Source organism: Macaca fascicularis, chromosome 3 (genome assembly GCF_037993035.2).
Source record: "Macaca fascicularis isolate 582-1 chromosome 3, T2T-MFA8v1.1".
Classification (NCBI taxonomy): domain Eukaryota; kingdom Metazoa; phylum Chordata; class Mammalia; order Primates; family Cercopithecidae; genus Macaca; species Macaca fascicularis.
Window position 1 is genome coordinate 175340790 of NC_088377.1, and position 22301 is coordinate 175363090.

Sequence of the window (22301 nt, forward strand, 5' to 3'; positions counted from 1 at the left end):
AAAGGAGCCCTGTTTGCTGGGGACGCCTTCTTTCTGCAGACGGAGTTGTTTCCAGTCTTTGGCATGGCCTCGCTTGGCTTTGATTCCCAAGGCCCATTTATCATCTGAGTATAGCTAACTGGTCACAGTTCTTTGTACAAGGATGGGCCCGTGTCTGGGGGTGAATTTTATTATGAGTTGTAGGTTGATTTTTTTTTTCCCATATAAATCTAGCAGGGTAGAGATTTTGATTATACTGTGTTCTCATAAAAGTCCATGATTTCCCTTAGAGTGGTGTGCAGAAAGTATTATCAGAATGCAGAACTGTGTTATTAGTGCTGTTTGCCATCTTTGTACATGGGCCCATATCTCTCCTGAAAAGTTCTGCATTTGACAGTTAGTGTTTCATTCTCATTCTGGGTTCAAAGATTATTTCAGTTCGCTGGATTTAGAGGGAAATGTGCATTTTATTTTCTCTTTGTAACTCATGTATCATTCATGCTACAGGCTTGTTATTACTGCTGTTTGCATTCTTTACATAAAACCAAACTTCGAAATCAAAGGTTCAGAATTCTGATGCAGAACTGTGGCTTTTTTAGGACACGTAATTCATTCATGATGGTGTCACAAACAGTATATCACCGTTTATTGCTAATTAAAATTTTAATGTATGCTTTTATACACAATATGTGTCATACAACAATATTAAATGTGACAGTAGAGGATGGACACAATGAGGATGGGATCGTGTGGACTTACCTTTGATTATGCAAAGGCTTCTGCAGACCTGTAAATGTCATGCAACTTTTCACATAGAAATCTTGGACTAAAATGGAGATAAGAGAATTCAGATTCTTTTTTTAGTCTTTAAAATTATTAGTAGGAGAGATTCAGAGCTTCTCAGTAAGGATGGTACATCTCTGCAGAGTGAAGACTAGATTAGAAAACATGTAAGAGGAAATGATATGTTGAGAGATCCTGCAAAATGCAGAAGTCGCAAAGGATAAATCACATGTTTCTATTGGTTGTGATACATGGAATCAGTAGAAAACTTCCCAGGCCTCCCAGATATCTATATTAATGTGTATGTTATTCATCCTAAACTACCAAATTAAATGTAATGATACACAGCAAAGTCAGGAAATAGCCAAATGAAAAGTTTATGTTGTATGATACAAAGTATATATAAATGTATATATTATAAAACATAATGAGCAATAAACAGTGATTCACTGTTTATGACAGAGTCATGCATGAATTACTTGTGCTGTGAAACCAGAATCCTAAATTTGAATATTCTGAATTTTTTTTTTTTTTTTTTTTTGAGACGGAGTCTCGCTCTGTCACCCAGGCTGGAGTGCAGTGGCCTGATCTCAGCTCACTGCAAGCTCCGCCTCCCAGGTTCACGCCATTCTCCTGCCTCAGCCTCCCGAGTAGCTGGGACTACAGGCGCCTGCCACCTCGCCCGGCTAAGTTTTTGTATTTTTAGTAGAGACGGGGTTTCACTGTGTTAGCCAGGATGGTCTCGATCTCCTGACCTCGTGATCCGCCCGTCTCGGCCTCCCAAAGTGCTGGGATTACAGGCTTGAGCCACCGCGCCTGGCCTGAAATTTTTTATATTTTGGTTTTATGAAAGATGATGTGCTGTTGTGATATAGATTCAAGTTATGCATTTTTTAGCAAGAATAACAGAGAACAATACTGTGTTCTTCTTTATATCATGTCAGGAGGTACATGATGTCCATTTTGTCCCATTATTAGTGATGTTGGCCGTCGAATTTAAAAGCTTTTTAGGGTATGAATATAAGGAATACTTATCGAATAAGCAATCATTTTTATTCAAATAAATAACATATCACTGCTCATATTGCAGCTTCTACAATACGATATAGGACCTCTCTGTTCAAGGATATTTCCAGCTGGTAGCAGCCACAATTCTTGGCTGAGATGAAATGGAAGAAATGGAGCTGTACAGTGAAACAGAATTTGTGATAAGGCTGGGCTAAGTGAGGGATGCTTGAGTGAAATTTTAATTAGTTTATAATTTCCCTCGATAGCAATCAAATCAAGATTAAAAATTTGAAAATATTGGGTGAAATGTTGGTAGTGTGTGCTCATGTGTGCATTTCAAAGGACACATAACTTGCTGTAAGAAAGTAAATTCAACAACACAGGTATTGCTTATGTGCGTACATTTAGAGGGCCCTTAGTTGAGAATCTGAAAGGGAAAGCTTCAATTAAATATTTATAAATATTAGAATTTAGACAATAAGATCCATGCTTTTATTTTATTTTATTTTATCTTATTTTATTTTATTTTATTTTTTAGAGGGAGTCTTGCTCTGTCGCTCAGGCTGGAGTGCAGTGGCACAATCTTGGCTCACTGCAACCTCCGCCTCCCAGGTTCAAGTGATTCTCCTGCCTGTTTCCTGAGTAGCTGGGACTACAGGCGCCTGCCACCATGCCCGGCCGCTAATTTTTTGTATTTTTAGTGGAGACAGGGTTTCACCATGTTAGCCAGGATGGTCTCAATCTCCTGACCTCGTGATCCGCCCGTCTCGACCTCCCAAAGTGCTGGGATTACAGGTGTGAGCCACCACGCCCTACCAGATCCGTGCTTTAAACATTCGAAAGCAACAAGAGTCAGTTGCATACTAGCATTATTTGTTTTTTGGTTTCTCCTATTTTACAGCCTTAAGTTTAGGAGGCTGTTCTGAATAAGGGTTCTCAAAATCCTGTAATGTGATGCTCTCCATACAGCATTATGTATACCTTTTTCTTTTACTCTCATAGTCTCTTTTTCCATATACACAGATATACCTGTACGTTGTGTTTGCCTGCTCATCATTTACAGAGATAGGAAATCCCTGGTGTAAAAGCACTTCATGAGATTAAATAATACTCTTTTGACAGGGCTCCATCTGTGTTCTAACTTAACTTTGAAGTGAAATATTTTCTTTTCTAATGAGATTCTTTTCGCTGTTAAAAATTCAATGTTTTCATACTTCCATAGAGCTAATGAGGAGCATTGTTGGGAAAATTGGGCTTTCTGATTATTTTCTTCTATACCCTTGACTCTCCCTCCTGTCTCCCATTCAACAGATCATTTTTAAACACTTGCTAGATGAAAGGACTCATCCAGTACACTGTGGCAAATCAGGGAAAATAAAAAAGACTCACCAAAAATGTTGAAGAGCTACTTGCAATATTTTAATTTGTGGAAATAATTCAACAGAAGCAAAATGAAGATGTTCCCTAGTAGAGGTTTGGTTAATAATACTGTGTTCATTAGCTTGATAGAATGAGTCTGTAATACTCTGTGAAAGAGCAGAATACAAAGTAGTGTGAACAGCCATATTGCACAAAATATAAAACAGTGTGGGATGTGCATAAGAATGAGAGAATCTTCTGTCAATAAGAATTACTGGTTTACATTGGATGGTGGAGATATGGGATGATTTTTTTAAAATTTTGTATTGAGGCCGGGCGCGGTGGCTCAAGCCTGTAATCCCAGCACTTTGGGAGGCCGAGACGGGCGGATCACGAGGTCAGGAGATCGAAACCATCCTGGCTAACACGGTGAAACCCCGTCTCTATTAAGAAATACAAAAAACTAGCCGGGCGAGGTGGCGGGCGCCTGTAGTCCCAGCTACTCGGGAGGCTGAGGCCGGAGAATGGCGTGAACCCGGGAGGCGGAGCTTGCAGTGAGCTGAGATCCGGCCACTGCACTCCAGCCTGGGCGACAGAGCGAGACTCCGTCTCAAAAAAAAATAAAAATAAAAAATAAAATAAAATAAAATTTTGTATTGAAATCTGTAGTCCAAATTCTTAGGAGAAGGGCATTACATGCCAGATAGATTATGTCCTAGTTTCAGGAACTATGGGTTATGATCGAAGGACCTTTTAATTATTTTATCCAATATTTTATTCAATAAGCATTTCCTACACGTCTACTGTGTGCCAGCCATAGAGTAGCACTACTAGGCACGAAGGATTCAGCAGTTGGCAATTTACACTTTGCCCCTGGCCACATGGGGTTTCTTGCTCATTCCTACATCCATTTATTAGTGAAATATTCCAAGTATTAACCTAATGGTCTGAATTGCCAACTAGGGATGATTAGATGGGAAAATAAGGTAGCAAAGTGAAAAAAAAAAAATACAATACTTCACGCTTTCCTCTAATCTCCAGCCTCATCAGGGTTTATGTAAGATAGTAATTCTAAACACCACTGCAGCACCATTTACTAAGCAGTTATTGTGTGCCAGTCTCTGTTTTGAGTGCTTAATTTTAATTTCTTCATTAAACCATCAGAACAATCCTGTGAGGTAGGTAGTGTTATTATAGCCATTTTACAGAAGACACAAGTAAAGCTAAGAGAGGCTAAGTACCTACTCAAGACTGTGCGTTCCAGGTCCAAACTCTGGAAGCCCTACTGTAAGTGTTCCTCTCTTGACCACTCTCCTTCTCTAAGTCACTCCCCTCTGCAGAGTGACAGTGAGTGAGGTTCATCTCCTGGATGGCTAGGAAGGCTCATTTTGCTGTGTCCTTCCTGCCCATGAAGGGTAGGTTGCCCATTTAATGTAACTACTTTTTTTCATTTTTATTTATTTTTAATTGAAAAATAGAAATTATATGCATTTATGATATACATGTTTTGAAATATGTATACGTTGTGGGATGGCTACATTGAGCTAAGTAACATGTATTACTTCACATGTTTATTTTTTGTGGTGAGAACACATAAACTCTGCTCTCTCAGTGGTTTCTAGTATCCACACATTGTTACTAACTGTAGTCACCATGTTGTAGATTAGATCTGTTGATCTCTTGAATTTACTCCTCCTGGAAATTTTGTATCCTTTGACCAACATCTCCTCCCCTCCTACATCCCTTAGCCCCCATTCTACCCATTTTTCACTAAGGTAAAGAAGGGACTGGTGAAACAGCCTTAATTTTTCTCTTTCATTCTCACCCACGTGTTTTGTGCTTCTGCACAGGGAGGTCCCTTGCAGCTCTGAAAGCAGATTTGGAAACATGTTGAATGAGTCCCCTCCAGTTAGCGCTGACAACATCAACCTGTATGTGTCATGTGAGATGGATATGTATGCTTTAGGGAATAAATGATCTGAATTGAAAAGAAATCACTCAGCCAAAAGCAATGGCGGCCCCTCTGTCTGTGCTGCTCAGCACAGTTCGTATTTTAGGAGCACCAAAGGCAAATATGAGACTAGAAAAAAAGAAAATGAGGCTAATTTAGAGTCTTCTGCCCGTCTGTTTAGCAGCAGATTGACTAGTAAAAATTTTGTTCTAATAAATGTTAAATATTTTGAAAATGTCAGAAGTACTTACACTCAGAAAACTCTTTTCCAAAGTCCCTTTGAAGAAAATAGAGATTTTGATGATTAATTCTCATAATATTAAAAAATAATAAAAAGAGTTTCGGTATATTTACTCATTAGGAAATTAATAACAGTGGTTTTCTTTTGGAAGGCAACCAAGTAGACTAGGATGCACCTGAGTAGGGCATCTTTTTGAGAGTTAGATGAGATCAGAAGGGGTCATCGTAGCAGGATGTGGTATTTGGAGATCTTCAAATTGTGGCCATGGTTAACCATCTACTTTTATTTCTTCATTTTTCCCTGCCTTCTTTCACTTACCCTCTCCTTAAGATCCATTATATTTTGGTTTTGGTCATATTTTATTTTTCTTTCACAGTGATAACATCAGTTAAGAAGCCTCAGTGCTCTTTCTTGTGCCTTCTCAATTTCATCTTTCTTTGAAGGAAAGCTACTTTTTTCATTGTGACAATCCTATATATACACTATCTTCATCCCCCACCACACATACACCCCAGGGATTAATAGAGTGTTTAACTGGTAATATGTAAGATTAACTGCAATGTATTGATTTAGTAAGTAAAGAAAACTCTTTATTAGGTTAAACAGCTAAACTTAAGGAACTGTTTATACACCACACTTTAAATGTGTCCCAATTAGATAGCAATTTATGAAATACAGTCTTCGATACATATAGCCAATTTTTAAATTCTCTGATTTAATGTTATTTGAGTAGCTAATACATTAACAGTTTTTAACAATCAAATGATTATTAAAAGTTAAAATTCAGAAGTCTAATTTCCACTCCTCTCCCAGACCTGACCCCCACCCCTGCCTCCTATGGGTAGTTAGTTGTTTTTTTGAGACTTCCCAGGGTGTCTTTATGCTAAAATAAACAAATGAGGATATATAATTGTTATATAGGGGTTACTGTAGTAAATACTACTAACTGTAGATTGATCTGAGCTTGTTTTTTTCCTTGTAACAATATATCCTGGAGGTCTTTTCACATTAGTACACCAAAAGTTTCCACATTTGGGGGTAGAGGGAGCTGTACAGTATTCCAAAATGTAAATATACCATAGTTTATGTAATTATTCCCTAACTGATGAACTTTTAGGATGTTCCCAGTCTTTTGCCTAAAAACAATGCTGTAATGATCTGTATATTCTGTATGTAGATCATCACATCCATATTTAGATATAGCTCTCAGAAGAATTTCCCAGGAATGAGATTTCTGGGCCATAGAGAAATGCATCTGGATTTTTGAATAATAGTGCCAACCTGCTTTCCACAAGGGTTGTACCATTTTTCACTCATATCAGTAATACAGGAGAATGCCTCTTTCTTCGCACTTACGGCAACAGAGTGTGTTTTCAAACTTTTGGAACTTGGCCAATTGCATTGGTGTAAAAATTGGTATCTCAGTATAGTTTACTTTGCATTTTTCTTATGAATGAATAATTTTTTAATGTTTAATGTATTAGTCATTGTATTGACTATAAACAGTCTTTTCATGTGTTTTGATCATTTTTTTTACTAAGTTATTTGGTTTCTTTTCTTGTTGAGTTCCAGCCATCATCTGTGATTCAAACTGCAAATATACCTTCCCAATTGGTTATCCATTTTATGTTTTCATTTACTTTTCTTCTCCCCCTTTTTGAGAAGAAATTGAAGTACAATACAGCTCTTGCTTTCCATAGCATTGTGGAACTGTAAAAATGACCATGCAAGCTGAAACCACGCAAAGCAATCGCAATCAATGAGGATAGTCACAATTGTTTCATGACTTTACAATTTTTTGTCAAAACATTAAAAAACCTTTGGGAGGCCAAAGCAGGCAGATCACATGAGGCCAACAGTTCAAGACCAGCCTGGCCAACATGGTGAAACTCCATCTCTACTAAAAATAGAAAAAAGTTAGCCGGGCATGGTGGCACACACCTGTAATCCCAGCTACTAGGGAGGCTGAGGCAGGAGAATCTCTTGAACCCAGGATATGGAGGTGAGCCAAGATCATACCATCCTGGGTGGTGGAGTAAGACTCTGTCTCAAAAAAAAAAAAGATTAAAAACTCTATTCCTGGCATTCATAAATATATACAGAAATGAAAAATAAGAAAACCAATATGTATTTAGTACACTGTAACATTAGAAAACATTGAGAATTAAAGTGTTTTATTTTTTGTTAAAATCTTATCAAGATTAGTATAGCAGTGCTTGCCGCTGCCTTATATACTTTACAGTATACAGCAAGCATCTTTTCTGGGCCTCGGCGAACTGTCATACTTCTAAGTTTGGCTCAGTTGCCAGCATTTTATCCTTTATTTTTTCTGTGTTATGAAATATCTCCAAGAGGTTTTTAAGTATGAAATTTGTTGCCAACATCACTTCCTCTGGCGTCTCATCTCTCTTCATCCTCTGCATCCCTTTGGTCACAGCCACCTTCCTGGTTCGTTCTCGCCTTCAGTCTGGCTATGCCTCTCCAATGGTAGCAGTGTCAACATTCCCGGGGCAGCTCTTTCTCCTGTCACTCCCTTTACATTCAATTCAAATTTCACTTCCAGTGTTACCACTTTGTGGTACTTTTATCTTTGTTGGCCAATTCCCTCCCTCTTTCAATTATCCATTTTTATAAAATGCCACATGGGTTTATCAGTGGGAGACAGGGAGGCACCACAGCTGCATGCTTTGCTGCCTGTACATGAAGCGAATAACAAATGCACAGTGACCAGTTGCCAATAGACGTTGGAAGAAGGGATATGATTGGTCACTAATCATGATGAACACACATCAGTTATTTACATAGGGATTTCAGAGGAGCTAGCAACAAAGTTTATACTTTAGTTACTTAAATTTAATGTACTGTGGTGACTATACTGTGGTATTGAGATATTTAAACTATGTAATTGAAGGACTGATGTTATTTAACTAAAAAATAGTAGTAACTTCAATTTGTTCATATAAGTAGGGGCTGCCTGAATAGAAAATTAAAAAGAATTATAATAATAAATTTATTTTGTTTGTTATTAAAATTAGAATTTTAATAAATATCTATATACTCATCTCTGAGACTTGACAATCATTAACATTCTGTTATGTATTCTTTAAGTGTTTTTAATAAAGGAAATAGATCATTGCAAGTAAGATTGAAGTTCTCCTTTGTCCTCCAACTCCCATCCCGTTCCCTTTCTTAACCTCTGAACTCACATATCATCATGAATTTTAGAGTGTCCTTCATTCTCTCTCTGTTTCTCTCTTTTCGACATTTATATATGTACTTGTAAAGCAGCAGTCCCCAAAATTTTTTTTGCACAAGTACCAGCTTTGTGGAAGACAATGTTTCCATGGACAGGGGTTGCGGGAGAGATGGTTTCAGAATGAAACTGTTCCACCAAAGGTCAGACATTAGACTGTCAGAAGGAGCATGCAGCCTAGATCCCTCACATGCATAGCTCACAGTAGGGTTCATGCTTCTGTGACAATCTAATGTGATTGCTGAACTGACAGCAGGCGGAGCTCAGGGGGTAATGCTCGCCCAGCTGGCCGCTCACCTCCCGCTGTATGGTCTGGTTCCTGACAGGCCACAGACCAGTACTGGTTCATGGCCCGGTGCGGGGGTAGAGGGACCCGTGATGTAAAGGTTTCAGTGGGAAATATGTACTCTTCGGGAATGTGCTTTTTAATTTGCACGATAATTTGTGTTTTTTGTTTTTCATGTTTTCCCATTGTTTCTTGTATTCTTATCTCCTTCTTGAATTAAAAATGGTTTTTGTCTTCTCCTTTTCCCCCCATTTTTAGAAGTCATGTTCTCTGTTTCATCCTATTTCTGTTCAATTAGTGGAATAATTTATATTTTTAAAAGATTAAAAATTATACAGAGATGAGTATTACGATGACTTGCCCTCTTCATGGAAATAGCCAACGCTAGATATTCTCATGTCATCATGACATATTTATATAACACTTTCCTCGTAAATTTAGTAACCTTCTTACTGTTTGTCTTCCAGATTTATTCAGGAGATTGAGCATGCCCTGGGTCTTGGCCCAGCCAAACAGTGTCCTCTTCGAGAGTTTCTCACCGTGTACATCAAAAACATCTTTCTCAATCAAGTCTTGGCTGAGATCAACAAGGAGATTGAAGGAGTCACTAAAACATCTGACCCTTTGAAGATTCTGGCTAATGCAGACACCATGAAGGTGCTGGGAGTGCAGCGGCCTCTCCTACAGGTAATAATACACTTTGAGCTTATTTTTATCAGCAATTTTCATTGACTTGGCAACCATCATAAATTTAAAAAAGAAGAAGAATTACCATCTGTTTCCATATTCATCAGGGACAAAACAAAAGAAAATAAATTAAATAGGCACTAGGGAAATTTAGATTTAATGTAGTTGGATGATGGAAGTTCCTTAAGATCTTTAAGAAAAAAAAAAAAAACACCTTTGGATATGAGAGATGGTGAATCTCATTAACATGCAGGCAGTTCCTCATTATTTTGACTGGAATTTGTCCTTGAAAGGAACTGTTTTTCCATTGGTGAATGCATCCCTGAGTATGAAGGATTAACAGGAAGGAAGTTATGACGCCCAACCTCAATTACCAGCAGGAAACCCTCTGTGCCTTTTAAGGGCAGACTTACCTTTCAATGACTTGGCTACCTCACTGGGAATTTGAACTAGTAAACTGGCCTTTAAAAGTCAAATCACTGAATTCACATGATGAACTTGTTAGTATTGGAAATTTTACTTTATATTTTAAAAAATGGTTTCTTAGTATCAGAAAAAATAAAATCACCTGTCAGTACATATTTTTGATTAATAGGCTTGAGGCATATATTTTATATACATTTTAGCTGGTGACTTGGAGTTAAATAAATATAAAACTAAAAGAAAATTAGTAGGAGTTTAAATTAGTTATACATTAACTATTATTACACTGGAATTGAATCCTTACTGTGTTTCTTCATTTAAGAGTAGGATGGGCACAGTCTCACACTTTTAGTAAATTGTACAATATGAGACTATTCAATATGTGGAAGGCTTGGGCTTTTCAAAGAGAAGTTGTATAAATGGAAGGGAGTTATGCTTGCTCCAGTTGCCTTCCCTTTCCTGCCTTTACATATGTCTGCCTTGATTTTTCTTTGTACGTTAGAATTTACAGAAGTGCTGGACCTTTCTTAGAGAAGTGTCCTACTTTTGAGTATTTTTTTTATGAACAAGCTTTTTTATTATGTTGGTAAAATAGAATAGGAAGGTGTTCATTTGGATGGTCTGGGTCTCTGATAACCATATGCCTGGTGAGGGATCTGTACTGAGTGTGGGGTGCAGAGAAGGGGGAATGCCAAAGGCACGTGCTCGCTCTTCCTTCTGCTGGATTTCTCCTCCAGCTCTTTGCGTGGCTGGGGTCTTCTCTGGGTGTCACTTCAAATGTCATGTCCACTGGAAGGCTTTTCCTGACTGTCCTAGCTAAGTAGGTCCCCTTTCCTGGTTATTCTCCATTCTCCCTTTTCCCTCACCACCACCCCCATCCATTATCAATACTGAGGCCACAACCTATGGACTGTGTCTGTGAACTGGGTCATGGAGGCCCCCTTGCCAGATAGCTTCTGATCAGGTTCTGCCAATAGGCAGCACAAGTAGAAGATTGGAAAGTGGGAGAAGAAGGAGGGTGGGTGATTTCTTCTCCCCTTCCTCTTCACTTTGGATCATGGCCCTGACTGTGCGTGCCTCCCTCTATCACCGGAGATCCTGCCAGGTGACACATCCTCCATAGCTCCAGCTCTCACTGGACTCTAGCAAGGTCATTTCTTCTTGCCTCTTCATTTCAACTTTCTGCTGTTACAAGCCTCTGGGTGCCTCAGTATCCCTTGTTGCTGTTTTCAACCCTGCCTATACCTCTGTAAGTTATTTCTTCATTCATATTTATTTATTTGCATCATCTGAATAGAATACCTTTTTTTTTTTTTTTTTTTTTTTTGGTCAGGATCCCAGGTAGATCTCCCCAGTTAATCAGTATTTTAATACTTTGGGTTTTTTCTTCCTGACACTTATCACAACTCTAATTATTAATTAATTTCACTAACTTGTATATTTTCTGTCTTTTCCCACTAGAGGGTAAGTTCCAAACACATATTATAATGCCAGGCAGCAGGAAGGTGCTCAATGAATAACTTACTGAATGAATGCATGATGGAGGGAGGGAGGGAGGAGAGAGGGAGGGAGGAGAGAGGGAGGGAGGGAGGAGAGAGGGAGGGAGGGAGGGAGGGATGGATGGATGGATGGATGGATGTATGGATGGATGGATGGATGGAAAGAAGGAAGGAAAGGTGGAAGCATGGATACAGTGAGTAAATTTTGAGAGTCATGAATACTCGCAGAGTCAGAATGGGGAGATGAGAAATAGTGACAAAAATATGCTTACTTTTATGTGTTGTCTGACCATATCATTAGCCTCATTTCCATCAGAAAACCTTTCAGTATTTATCTGAAATGTCACGCTATATGCCATACAGAGCAACCTGAACATGTTTAGTATACTGAATTTAAAAGGAAAAAAAAAAGGCAACAGTACACTACAGAGTGAATCTGTGAACCAATAATACTATTAAATGTGATAATTTGCAGCTTCAGTAGCAAAGATGCATTAAAACTCGTAACTCCTTAGCTACAATCTGGGCCATGTCAAGGCCATATGCTACCAGCAAAATGACATATCTGGGCAGTCTATCCATGTGCCTGTCAGATCACTCCCAACCTCATCACCAGCCATTTTGTACACGTTACTGTGCCTCTTGCCCTTTAAGTCATTGTGAGGCTAGGTAAGAACTCCAGCTTTACCTGTTCTCTCTTTGACCTTGTCAAGATGTAATTATATATAAGTGAATAAATCTTGAGACTAAGACCATTCACGCTATTAACCTGCAAATTTTTTTTTCTAGAGCTAACACACCTGCTTAATTTTTTGTGTGATTATGTTACTCTCTTTCATAAAAATTTTATTTTATGAAAATGCAAATTGTTTAAACCATATCAATAAGGTTGTTTAATATTCTCAGAGAGAGTTATGCAGTTTAAAAAGCAAACAAGGAGATGGTTATTTTTTTTTTTTTCCTATCTTGGGTATTTTCCTGCCTTATAGTGATTGTAAATTGTTTTCTAATAATTCCCCATACTCAAGCTTCATTCTTTTTTTGTCTCCCTCTACACGCACAAGGTGAATTTTATTCTCGGATGTGTTTCTATGTTTCCTCAATATTTTATTTCCAGCTAATTGTAGGTGGGTAATCTGAAGAAAGAGTAAGAAATAATTCTCAAAAACTTTGACTGAGAATCGAAAACAAATGTTAAGAAGGAGCTTGGAGAAATATGTGTATGTGTGAAAGATGCATGTGGGTTAAGTATTCAATTACAGGAAGTATAAAAGTGTCCTTTAAAATTCTTCCCTTTGCTAAACTGTTGTTTGGTCACAGAGTAGAAGAGAGGACGTGCCTTTCCCTGAGGCAACACCCAGTGTCACACAGCATCAGCCCAGCCAGATTCTCCAGGGAGGGTGGGAGGACAGCTGTCTCAGTGATGCTTCCACTCGTTTGAGAACGGACAGACACAGTGCCTAGGAGCCCTGTGGAGAGAACCCCAGGACACTTTGTCCTTGTCTCTCTGAAGTGGCATCTGGGCAGTACAGACACTTGGGTTATTAGAGGCATTTCCGTGGGTGCCAACATGTGTTCTAAGTGATTTCATTTTCTAGTCACAGATTCCATAGGAGGGAAGGAAGTCAGTAGGAAGGAAGAGATGACAAGCAGCATTTTATACATAAAACAACTGTGCAAGTGTTGGCCCAAGCTGATACAGCAGAGTAACACTAGTAGTAATAATAGAAGAAGTAAAAACAGTAATGATAGCAGTTATAATAGTGGATAGTAGTAATGATAGCAGCTAACACTTTAGTAGCATTTACTATGTGTCAGACACTATTCTGAGTGCTTTGTCTATATTGATTGCAAGTGTTTAAAATGCATGGCAGCAATTCTGAGTGGTATTCTTTTTATGGGGAGGAAACTGAGAAACAATGAAATTAAATAACTTGCCCACAGTCACATAGCTGCCAAGTAGTAGAACTGTAATACAAACCCAGGCAATGTAACCTTGGAGTCTGTGCTCCCGGCCAGTTCTACCCAAAGTGGATTCTGAGGATTATGCTTGTCTGCAAGCTGTTTGTCACCAGTCTGCTATGAGACTTGGAGAATTTAGGAGTGAGCATTTAGACACTTAATTTTTTTTAGCATTTTGACATTGTCTGTTGAATCCAATAATAAAAAATTGGTCCTCTTGTATATCTTTGTGGGTTTTAAAATTTCTTTTTTCTAGCAATTCATTTTTATGTTTTATAAAAGTATCAATGTGCACCTGATTGGGGATTAAAACTGGGCTCTCCATAGTTAGAGAAGGAACTTTTTAAATCCCTTACTCTTTGGTACTGCCTCACAGAGAGGTAAAGCATGGAACCATCTTTTTTGCCCCAGTGCCTCAAGCATTTTACAATAGATAGACAGAAAAGCGCGGATATGTGTTTCAGTTGGGTCTCTCCTAAATCACCAGCTCCTAGAATAGTGTCTGCATGGAGGAAACACTCACTATTTAATAAATGGATAAATGAATGAGTGAATGAAAATGAATGAATGAGTTATGAATTCCTTAGTACAGGGACATGGCTGTGTTTTCTGCTCACAGTATAAGACTCATGATCTTGGGTTTAAGATTGTTAATGGTGCTAAAATTAAAAAGTCACAGCTCTTATGCCTCTAATGCTCCCAGGATGAGGGCAGGATTGGATGCATCTCATGGTCTTACCATCTGAGATCCCTCCGTTGCCATCACTTTTTCTGCAGAATGGCCTCCACCTGTTGCAAGGCAAAGCATGTTGATTCAAACTAAGGAACTCTCTTAAGAGAAATTACTCATTTCGCTTGAGTCAGATTCTGAACGTGGAGTTCTGGAAACAGTCCATTGAAGTGGATACCATCTCGTGCTTTATATGTCTCCCAGAGTACAAGTTATTCACTCCTTAAAAATGAGGAGACAGACTAAACTGATTTACTCTGTTTCCCTGGTTTATCAATGATTTGGAGATGCCATTTAATGTATTTCTTCTTTGGTGTCTCCATCTGAAGAAAGAGTGAGGGGACTAGTGCTTAAAGTTTTTAACCCCTTATCTATCAAATTGCTGAATGGGCAACTATCTATTTGAACAAGCGGTACAAGCAAACTTTCTTTCTCTATCCCCAATGGAATATCCCATACCCTTGCTACTTAGAGAGTGTTCTGTGGCCAAGAACATCACCCTCTGATCAGTCTGCATTTGTACAGAATCGCAAGGTGATTTGTTTACACAGTAGAGTTTGAGCAGCATTGCCTTATACCAGTGCAAAAGCAAGCGAGGCCCGTGCACTGAGAGCATCAATGTGACCCGGGAACTTATGAGAAATGCAGATTCCTGAACCTCACTCCACCCTGGATATCTTTGTTCAGACCAGCTCTCCAGGTGATATTGATACTCGCTGAAGTTTAAGAAGCATTCTCTTAACATAACGTCATCATGATACCCAGCGTGAGGTTAGGAAATGGTATCTAATGTTGTGGGGTCTTAGCTTTGTGGTGCACAACAGTAGTCATTTTTTTAAAAGTATTCAGCTTTGTTTCATGCAGGCCCAGCAATTGTAAAAGCAATATTTGCAGCAGCAGCAGAAGCTGCTTCCTAGTCTAGCACATTGATTTTGCAAAGTTGTTTCCAAGTACAGGATGAGCGTACATTTTCTGGCTCATGCAGGGCAATGTGAGACAGAGGCAGCTTTTCTAATGCTCAGGCTTAAACTCCCACATCATCGGAGGAACGAACATAAGCTGTGCAAGTACAAATTCTGGGCAATCTTGAAATGTTTAGAGCGTATTTTCATTTTCTTCTCTGCCCCAGTATTTATCAAAGTAACTTTTGAGAAGTGAAATGGCTAGAATCTGCCTGCAAACACCACGCTGTCATCTCTTCCTCTGCCAGCTGCACTTTCCACTTATATCTGTAGGCTTACAGCGTGATTCTCACCAACGCCACCCATTAGAATCACCCAGGAACTTCCTAAAAATACCACTTCCCAGATCCCATTGGTTGGTCAGAGGTGGGGCGTGCATGGGCATCAGTGTTTGGTATGATGCCCAGGTGATCCCAACATGCAGCCGGAATTTGTACCACCAGCCTCGATCTTTCTACTCCCTAGTATCAGTTATTGCTGGGAGAGATAGCACATCAAAAATCACTGTTGAAGGCCAGGCGTGGTGGCTGACACCTGTAATCCCAGCACTTTGGGAGGCCGAGGCACGTGAATCATTTGAGGTCAGCAGTTTGAGACCAGCCTGGCCAACATGGCGAAACCCTGTCTATACTAAAAATAAAGCAGTTAGCTGGGTGTGATGGCACGTACCTGTAGTCCCAGCTACTCCGGAGGCTGAGGCAGGAGAATCACTTGAACCCGGGAGGTTGAGGTTGTAGTGAGCCAAGATAGCGCCAGTGCACTCCAGCCTGGGCAGTAAAGCAAGACCCTGTCTCAAAAATACATATATACACACACACATAAAATATATATAATACATAATATTACATATATATTATCTATATATAGTTGAGGCTTTCTTTAATGCAGCCAGGTTTATAAAAGACTGCTCTGTAGGATACTTTGAACCAAGCCTTGTACATAAGCCTTGGAATCAGATGCAAATGGATTTAAATCCCAGCCATTTCATTTGATAGCTTTGTGGCTGTCACCAAATTGCTTAACTTCTCTGTACCTATTTCTTCCCCTATAAAATGGGAATCATAAAATCTGTGTCATAGCAACACTCTAGTGGTGAAATGGAGTAATGAGTTAAAACGTGCCCTCTCCTTCCTACCCCAGGTCACCTGAGAGCAGGTCTCTGCATTGACTGCTCTGGTATGTTTCCTGCCTGCCCCTTAACACCCGCCTTCCTTCCTGAACTCTACTGACTGCTCCCCAACTCCTCCCCTCTCTGCCCAGATTTTCAACCTGCATCTTCTCATCACCAGCTTGCTGTTTACCCACCTTCTGTTCTTTCTGCTCTAGCACCCAGCTAGTAACTTCTTTCCTGTCTTCTCCTAACCCTGGTGTGACAGCAAGAGAAGATATTGTTTCACGTGCTTTCTCCTTTTCCTGGTTTGTCAGCTGGTCATTTATTAGCAGCTGAAGCAGCATGCACTGTTTTTGTCCATTAAAGCTAGGGGATTAGTTTCCTAGGGCTGCCATGACAAATTACCATAAACTTAGTGCCTTAAAACAACACAAATGTATTCTTGCACAGTTCTGGAGGCCTGGGAGCCACATTCCCTCCAAAGCTCTGGAGGAGGATCCTTCCTTGCCTCTTTCAGCTTCTGGTGACTCCCATTGATATTTGGCTTTGGCAGCATAACTGCAATATCTGTCTCTATCGTAACATGGCCTTCTCCCCTGTGTCTCCATGTTTTCTTTACTGGCTCTTGTAAGGATACTTTCATTGGATTTAGCGTTTCTCTTAATCCAGGACGATCTCATCTCAATCCTTACCTTAGTTACATCTAAGAAGATTTCCAAGTTAAGTCACATTATGAAGTTCCATGTACAATTTTGGAGGGAGACACTGTTTAGTCCACTACAGCTCATAACTAGAATGCAGTCAATTCAATTGTCTATGTTTTCCTTGAAGACTCTGGCAGGAAGCAGTGTGGAAGTATTGCTATTGGCCAGTCTGGGTGGTACACACCTGTAATCTCAGTACTTTGGGAGGTCAAGGTCAGGGTATTGCTTGAGGTCAGGAATTTGAGATCAGCCCAGGCAACATAGCAAGCAACTGTCCCCCCCCCCCCGCCCCCAAAAAAAAGAAAAAAGAAAAAGAAAGAAAAGAAAAAGAAAATTAGCCAGATGTCATGATATATGCCTGTAGTCCCAGCTACTCGAGAGGCTGAGGCAGGAGGGTTGGATCACTTAAGCTCAGGAGTTTGAGGTTGCAATGAACAATGATCATGCCACTGCACTCCAGCCTGAATGACAGAGTGAGACTCTGTCTCTAAAAAAGAAAAAATAAATAAATAAGTATTCTGTTAAGGCAGTAGGCCCAGGATGGTCTAAATTCTAGATGTCAACCAGGTTCAAAGTGAAAGTGTTTGGTAGGCTGAGTGATTGCTGGAGCTCTTACTGAAAGTTGGTGGACACAGCTGCTTACAGTATAATAATTTGCTAGAGATAATTATACTGCTGCCCAAACCTATTATCTCCCCAGCCAAGCTAAGGCACTGCCAGTGACTTATTCTGGTTTCCCGAGGAAGTGTGGCCAGCAGCAGTAGCATATTGTTCTCATCATATCACATTATGTTCATATGAAGAACGTTGCATTTGAGCGGTGTTTGCATCACAGCCAGTTGTTGCCCTTCCACTCTCTGGTACAGAATAGATTCAGCTTTTATTAGTGTAAATAGATTAGTCCCATTTAAGGTCTGCTGGAAGTCATTATGAAAATCATTAGGCTGAAGAGAACTGATCAATTGATTTTCTTTCCCCCTGTAAGCGCAGAGAGATGGTGCTAATGGTCTCACTGTGCTAAAAATAAGTCTTAGAACCAAGATGCCTTGGGGTCTAATCTGATTCTTCAGTGTTTATCGATACCTAAAGAAACACTAACTTACCACTCAGAGGTTTGATTTTCTTTGCATTTTACTTTTGTTATTTTATTTATTCACCAACTATTATTTTGCCTCTTCATGTCAAGAAATAACCACTTGTGGCTACCTAAGACTTTATCGAGGAAGATGGAGTGGAAGATGCCTTTGTTCTTGTCTTTATTTAGATTGTCCAGCACTCACCTGTTCACTTCCAAGACACCAGAGCAAATTAAATCTTTTATTACTAATAGAGACTTTTGGGATCTGATAACATTCGTCCGTGTTTTCAGATCATTTTTATCAAGTTGTGTTACTTATGTATTGTTAATTCTATTACTGGTTTAGTACATTTTAATTTTGTAGAAGTTTTGTTGTGATTCTTCATAGCCATCTTTGAAAGTGCTTACTGCTACGTTTCATCATGGTGAGGTGGGAAATAGATATAAAACATAGATTTGGTCTCCATAATCATCAGCTCAATGACCTTAGACAAGTCCAAGCCACTTGCCTTCTCTGAGCTTCTCCTCTCTCATGTATAAAACGAGAATGACACTTGCCCAGACCATAGACTACCTCCAAAGACTAGGATGAGAAGTACCATGGGATCATGGATTCAGCAGGGATTTATGAAGTCTTCTACATATTGATCTGTTTCATAATTATTATTAGTGGTCCACATGCCCACATGATTGCTCCATTCAGAAAAAAAAAAAAAAAATCCACTAGTGTTAAAGGGAATGGTGCTAAGAAAACGCCTACATGAATAAAAATATTTTCTACTAAGTGGAAAGCTTCACTAATATTTACTGGTTTGTTTCATACATGATTAGACAACCATTTTTTCCCCAGTTTATCACAAAGATGTTTTAAATATACAAAAAATCTAGAAAAAAATGTCCACTGAACACCCACATACTCACCACCCAGATTCTACCATTGACATTTTTCTATATTTGTTTTATAGCATGACCAAACCTGGTCATTTTGATTCCTCTTCAGCCTTCACAGAAATGAATTCCCCATCATTCCATGAGTACCTTACCATGGTGCTGTTCCCAGTATTTTAATCTTAGAAAATCTGAACATACAGAGAGATACATTAAGTAAGAAAGTAGTTGCTTCGAAAGAGTATTTATTTTCTAAAAGTACTCGTCCAAACATTTCCTTCACATAGTTCCATGGAAAAGGAAATTGACCAGCTCATGCTTATGATTAATCTATAAGTAGTGCCTTTATTGATATAATATTACAAAGGAACTTGTCCTCATAACTGTTGATGAAGAAGGCTGTGAGTCGAGCCACTCAGAGACGATTTTTTTAATATACAGGCAGAACAGGCCCATTATATGATCAAATTGAATTTCTATAAATATCATTAACTTATTGTCTTACCTTCGAATGAAAAAGAAACAGGATCTCCTCTGACTGGCTGGTTTTCTTAGAGACGTTCCTGGTTAACTAGACTTCTGTAAGTAACTTTCTGCAAAGCAATGACAGAAAAAAATATTTAACTATATTTAAACTCGCTTCTATATAATATAGCCAGCTAGGGTTTTGGAATAATACCACAGGGACTAGAGATAAACATTATTTTCTTTTGTCTTCAGAAAAATCATCTGCAACCAACCTTACACATTTTATAAGGATCCTTAATTATCTCAACATTTTTTATTTTTGAGGTCAACCATTATTCTGAATGTTTTCTTCAACAATCTATAATCTCTCTTAATGTATTTGGAACAGATTTTAGTTTAGATGCAACTTTTAAAGAATTCATCTACTACATCTGGGTTATGAGGTCAGTTTAAAAAGAATAAACTGGAAGCCTTTATCCCCTTAGGTAGAGGAGTCATGAGGGACTACTGAATGAGAAAGTAATTATAGTCAGTGACACTTGTTTACTAGCTTTGCTTGGTGCTAAGAAACTTGCCTGAGCACGCGGCTGTTTCAGAATGACATCAATATAGGGATAACCCCTGGGTTTTAAAGTAGGACTCTGAGATTACTTTCTATCATGAGTAAAGAAGCCCCACTGATGGTCGTCTTAGTTGTCACCTAGACTGTTCTCTGAAACAGGACTTATTTGGGGTAAGCATTTTGAGGTTTTGATTGGCTGCTGTCCATTTTGATCTTGCCTCAGCCCACTCGTTGGTAGCTAAGCAGGAGAGAAGGTAATGACTTATGACAGATCTGCTGACAGGGACTGAAATACATTAACACTCTGTCACTCAGATCTTTAGAGGGCTGCCTTTGCCTGAAATATATTTGACTTTACTTGCTAACAAAGGCATCTTCAGATTTATTTCTTTTCCTTAAATGTTAGAGAAGAGGAAGAGCATCCCATTGAAAGATACTAGGAAGAGAAAAGCCTGGCTCAACAGCCCAAGCAACTGATAGTTATCATTCTTGGGAGCAGCAGAATTGCTGATAGTGCGAGATTGCTAGTAGGAGCCAGATGAGTGTGGACAGAGAACTGCTGTACTTAGGAAATATTTGAGGTTCTTATTCTAAGCAATTTTTGCCCTATGTGGATGTTGCAGCTCTGGCTTAGAGATGTTCTAGTGAGAAAATGGAGAGAAACAAGACTATCTCAGCTTCAAAGTTTAATGGCCCTTTAAGATTAACTGTTCAAATAAAGCAGCTGCTTTTCTTCATGCTTTTCAAGGATGCTGCCCTACTCAAAAACTTGTGTGTACTTAATCTTAGCATAGACAATCTCAGATGGACTGGTGAAACCTGACACATCTCTTAAAACAAGAGTGACATGACACAGTGAAAGAATTTTCACCACTGAAATTTTAATAAAATGAAATGATTAATATGTATTTATTAAACACCTGCTTTGTGCTATCACTGGACAAGGTGATTGTGGGGATACAGAATAAATTTAAAGCAAGACTCCTTCTTCTCAGGAATTTAGTAGGGATCAATTAATTAGGAAACTGGAATTTCTCACACCTACAAATCCAAGAACAGTAAAGGACACTTTATAGTTGAGTACTGAATGTGATGGTTTAGAAGATTTTCACTATAAGAGCTGAAGAGAGAGACACAGAAGGCTGGAGGATTCAAGAGAGACCTTCGGCAAGAAGTGGGCCCTGGGTCATTGTAGGATGTGTAGAAATGAAAAAGGCAGAGGAGAAAAGTCATTGTAGGATGTGTAGAAATGAAAAAGGCAGAGGAGAAAAGTCATTGTAGGATGTGTAGAAATGAAAAAGGCAGAGGAGAAAAGTGACCTGAACAGCAGACACAACGTAAGCAAAGACACAAAAGGTAAAACTGACCATTGCGTGTTCATCAGACAGTGAGGGTCTAAATGAGTGAAGGAATGAAAGGAGAATAAGAAATAAGGTTAACGGGGACACAAAACTCTACCAGGGAAGTCTCAAACTCTGAACACACCAGTTTACTTTTGAAGTGGAACTGATACAGAATGGTGGCAGTTTTTAGAGAAGGGATGTGTTCAAATGGATGCACTTTTAAGGAACAGTGGGCCTTGGCAGTTCAGACAGGATTAAGGGGCAGAGAGCCTGGGGTCCCAGAGGCAGCTGAGGCAGAGATCCACTAAGTTCAGCTCTGAAGGGGAGACAGAAAGTTGTATGTGTTTCTCTCCAGACCAAAGTTTTAGGTGATGGCGTCATGGCTGCCTGAGATCCGGTGAGCCCCAGCATTGTGCCAAGCTTAGCATTTGTCATCAGTCTCTTGAATTATTGTCCTAGTTGACCAAACCACCCAACAGTCTGACTTTCTGGGGTAAATATTGCACTCATGAATCTCCGTGAGGGTGTTCCCTCCTGAGCCCTCAAAGGCATGACCAAATGGGGTTCATCGTCACCTCCGTGTCCACAGGAGCAGCCATCTTGGCTTTAGCACACTCACATTTGTTTAAAGATTAAGCTGTACATTTCTCATTTGTTACTTTTTTAGACACACAGGAGCTCTGTCAGTTAAACTCCTGCTTTGGGGAAAAGGCAACATGCCGCCAGTTCATTAACAGGTTATCTATGTCGTTATGTCCTTTCTGGATTGTGCATATTGGAAATAGAGTCTTTTGAGGAGGAAAAAAAAAAGCTATCTAGCCTTCTAGTTTCCCTTTCTTTTTCTTCTTCATTCTTATCTCCTTTTTTCCCCTTTATAGTTACAGCTATTCCCATGATGGATGGTCGTATCTGTGGAGTCCAGAATACCCTGAGTATTCACTTGCAAATAGCTACAAAGTCAAATACAGATAACTACACTTAAATGAGAGCTATTCTCCACCTCTTCTCACTGCACACACACTAC

At 39.2% G+C, this 22301-nt stretch overlaps 1 protein-coding gene across 6 annotated transcripts in view; it reads left to right on the top strand.

Annotated features, from left to right (window-relative positions):
- EXOC4 (exocyst complex component 4) overlaps nucleotides 1-22301 on the top strand; it is an 825737-nt gene that overhangs the window by 559384 nt on the left and 244052 nt on the right. For 5 of the 6 annotated variants that reach the window (XR_012432868.1, XM_045387459.2, XM_005550804.4 and 2 more), the window contains one exon: nucleotides 9328-9547. Coding sequence is in view for 4 of the 6 variants with exons in the window: in XM_045387459.2 (XP_045243394.2) it covers nucleotides 9328-9547 (220 nt within the window). In the remaining 2 variants the exon portion in view is untranslated. Of the gene's footprint in view, nucleotides 1-9327; nucleotides 9677-22301 lie in introns of those variants that run through there. The other variant, XR_001489711.4, reaches the window with a different exon arrangement.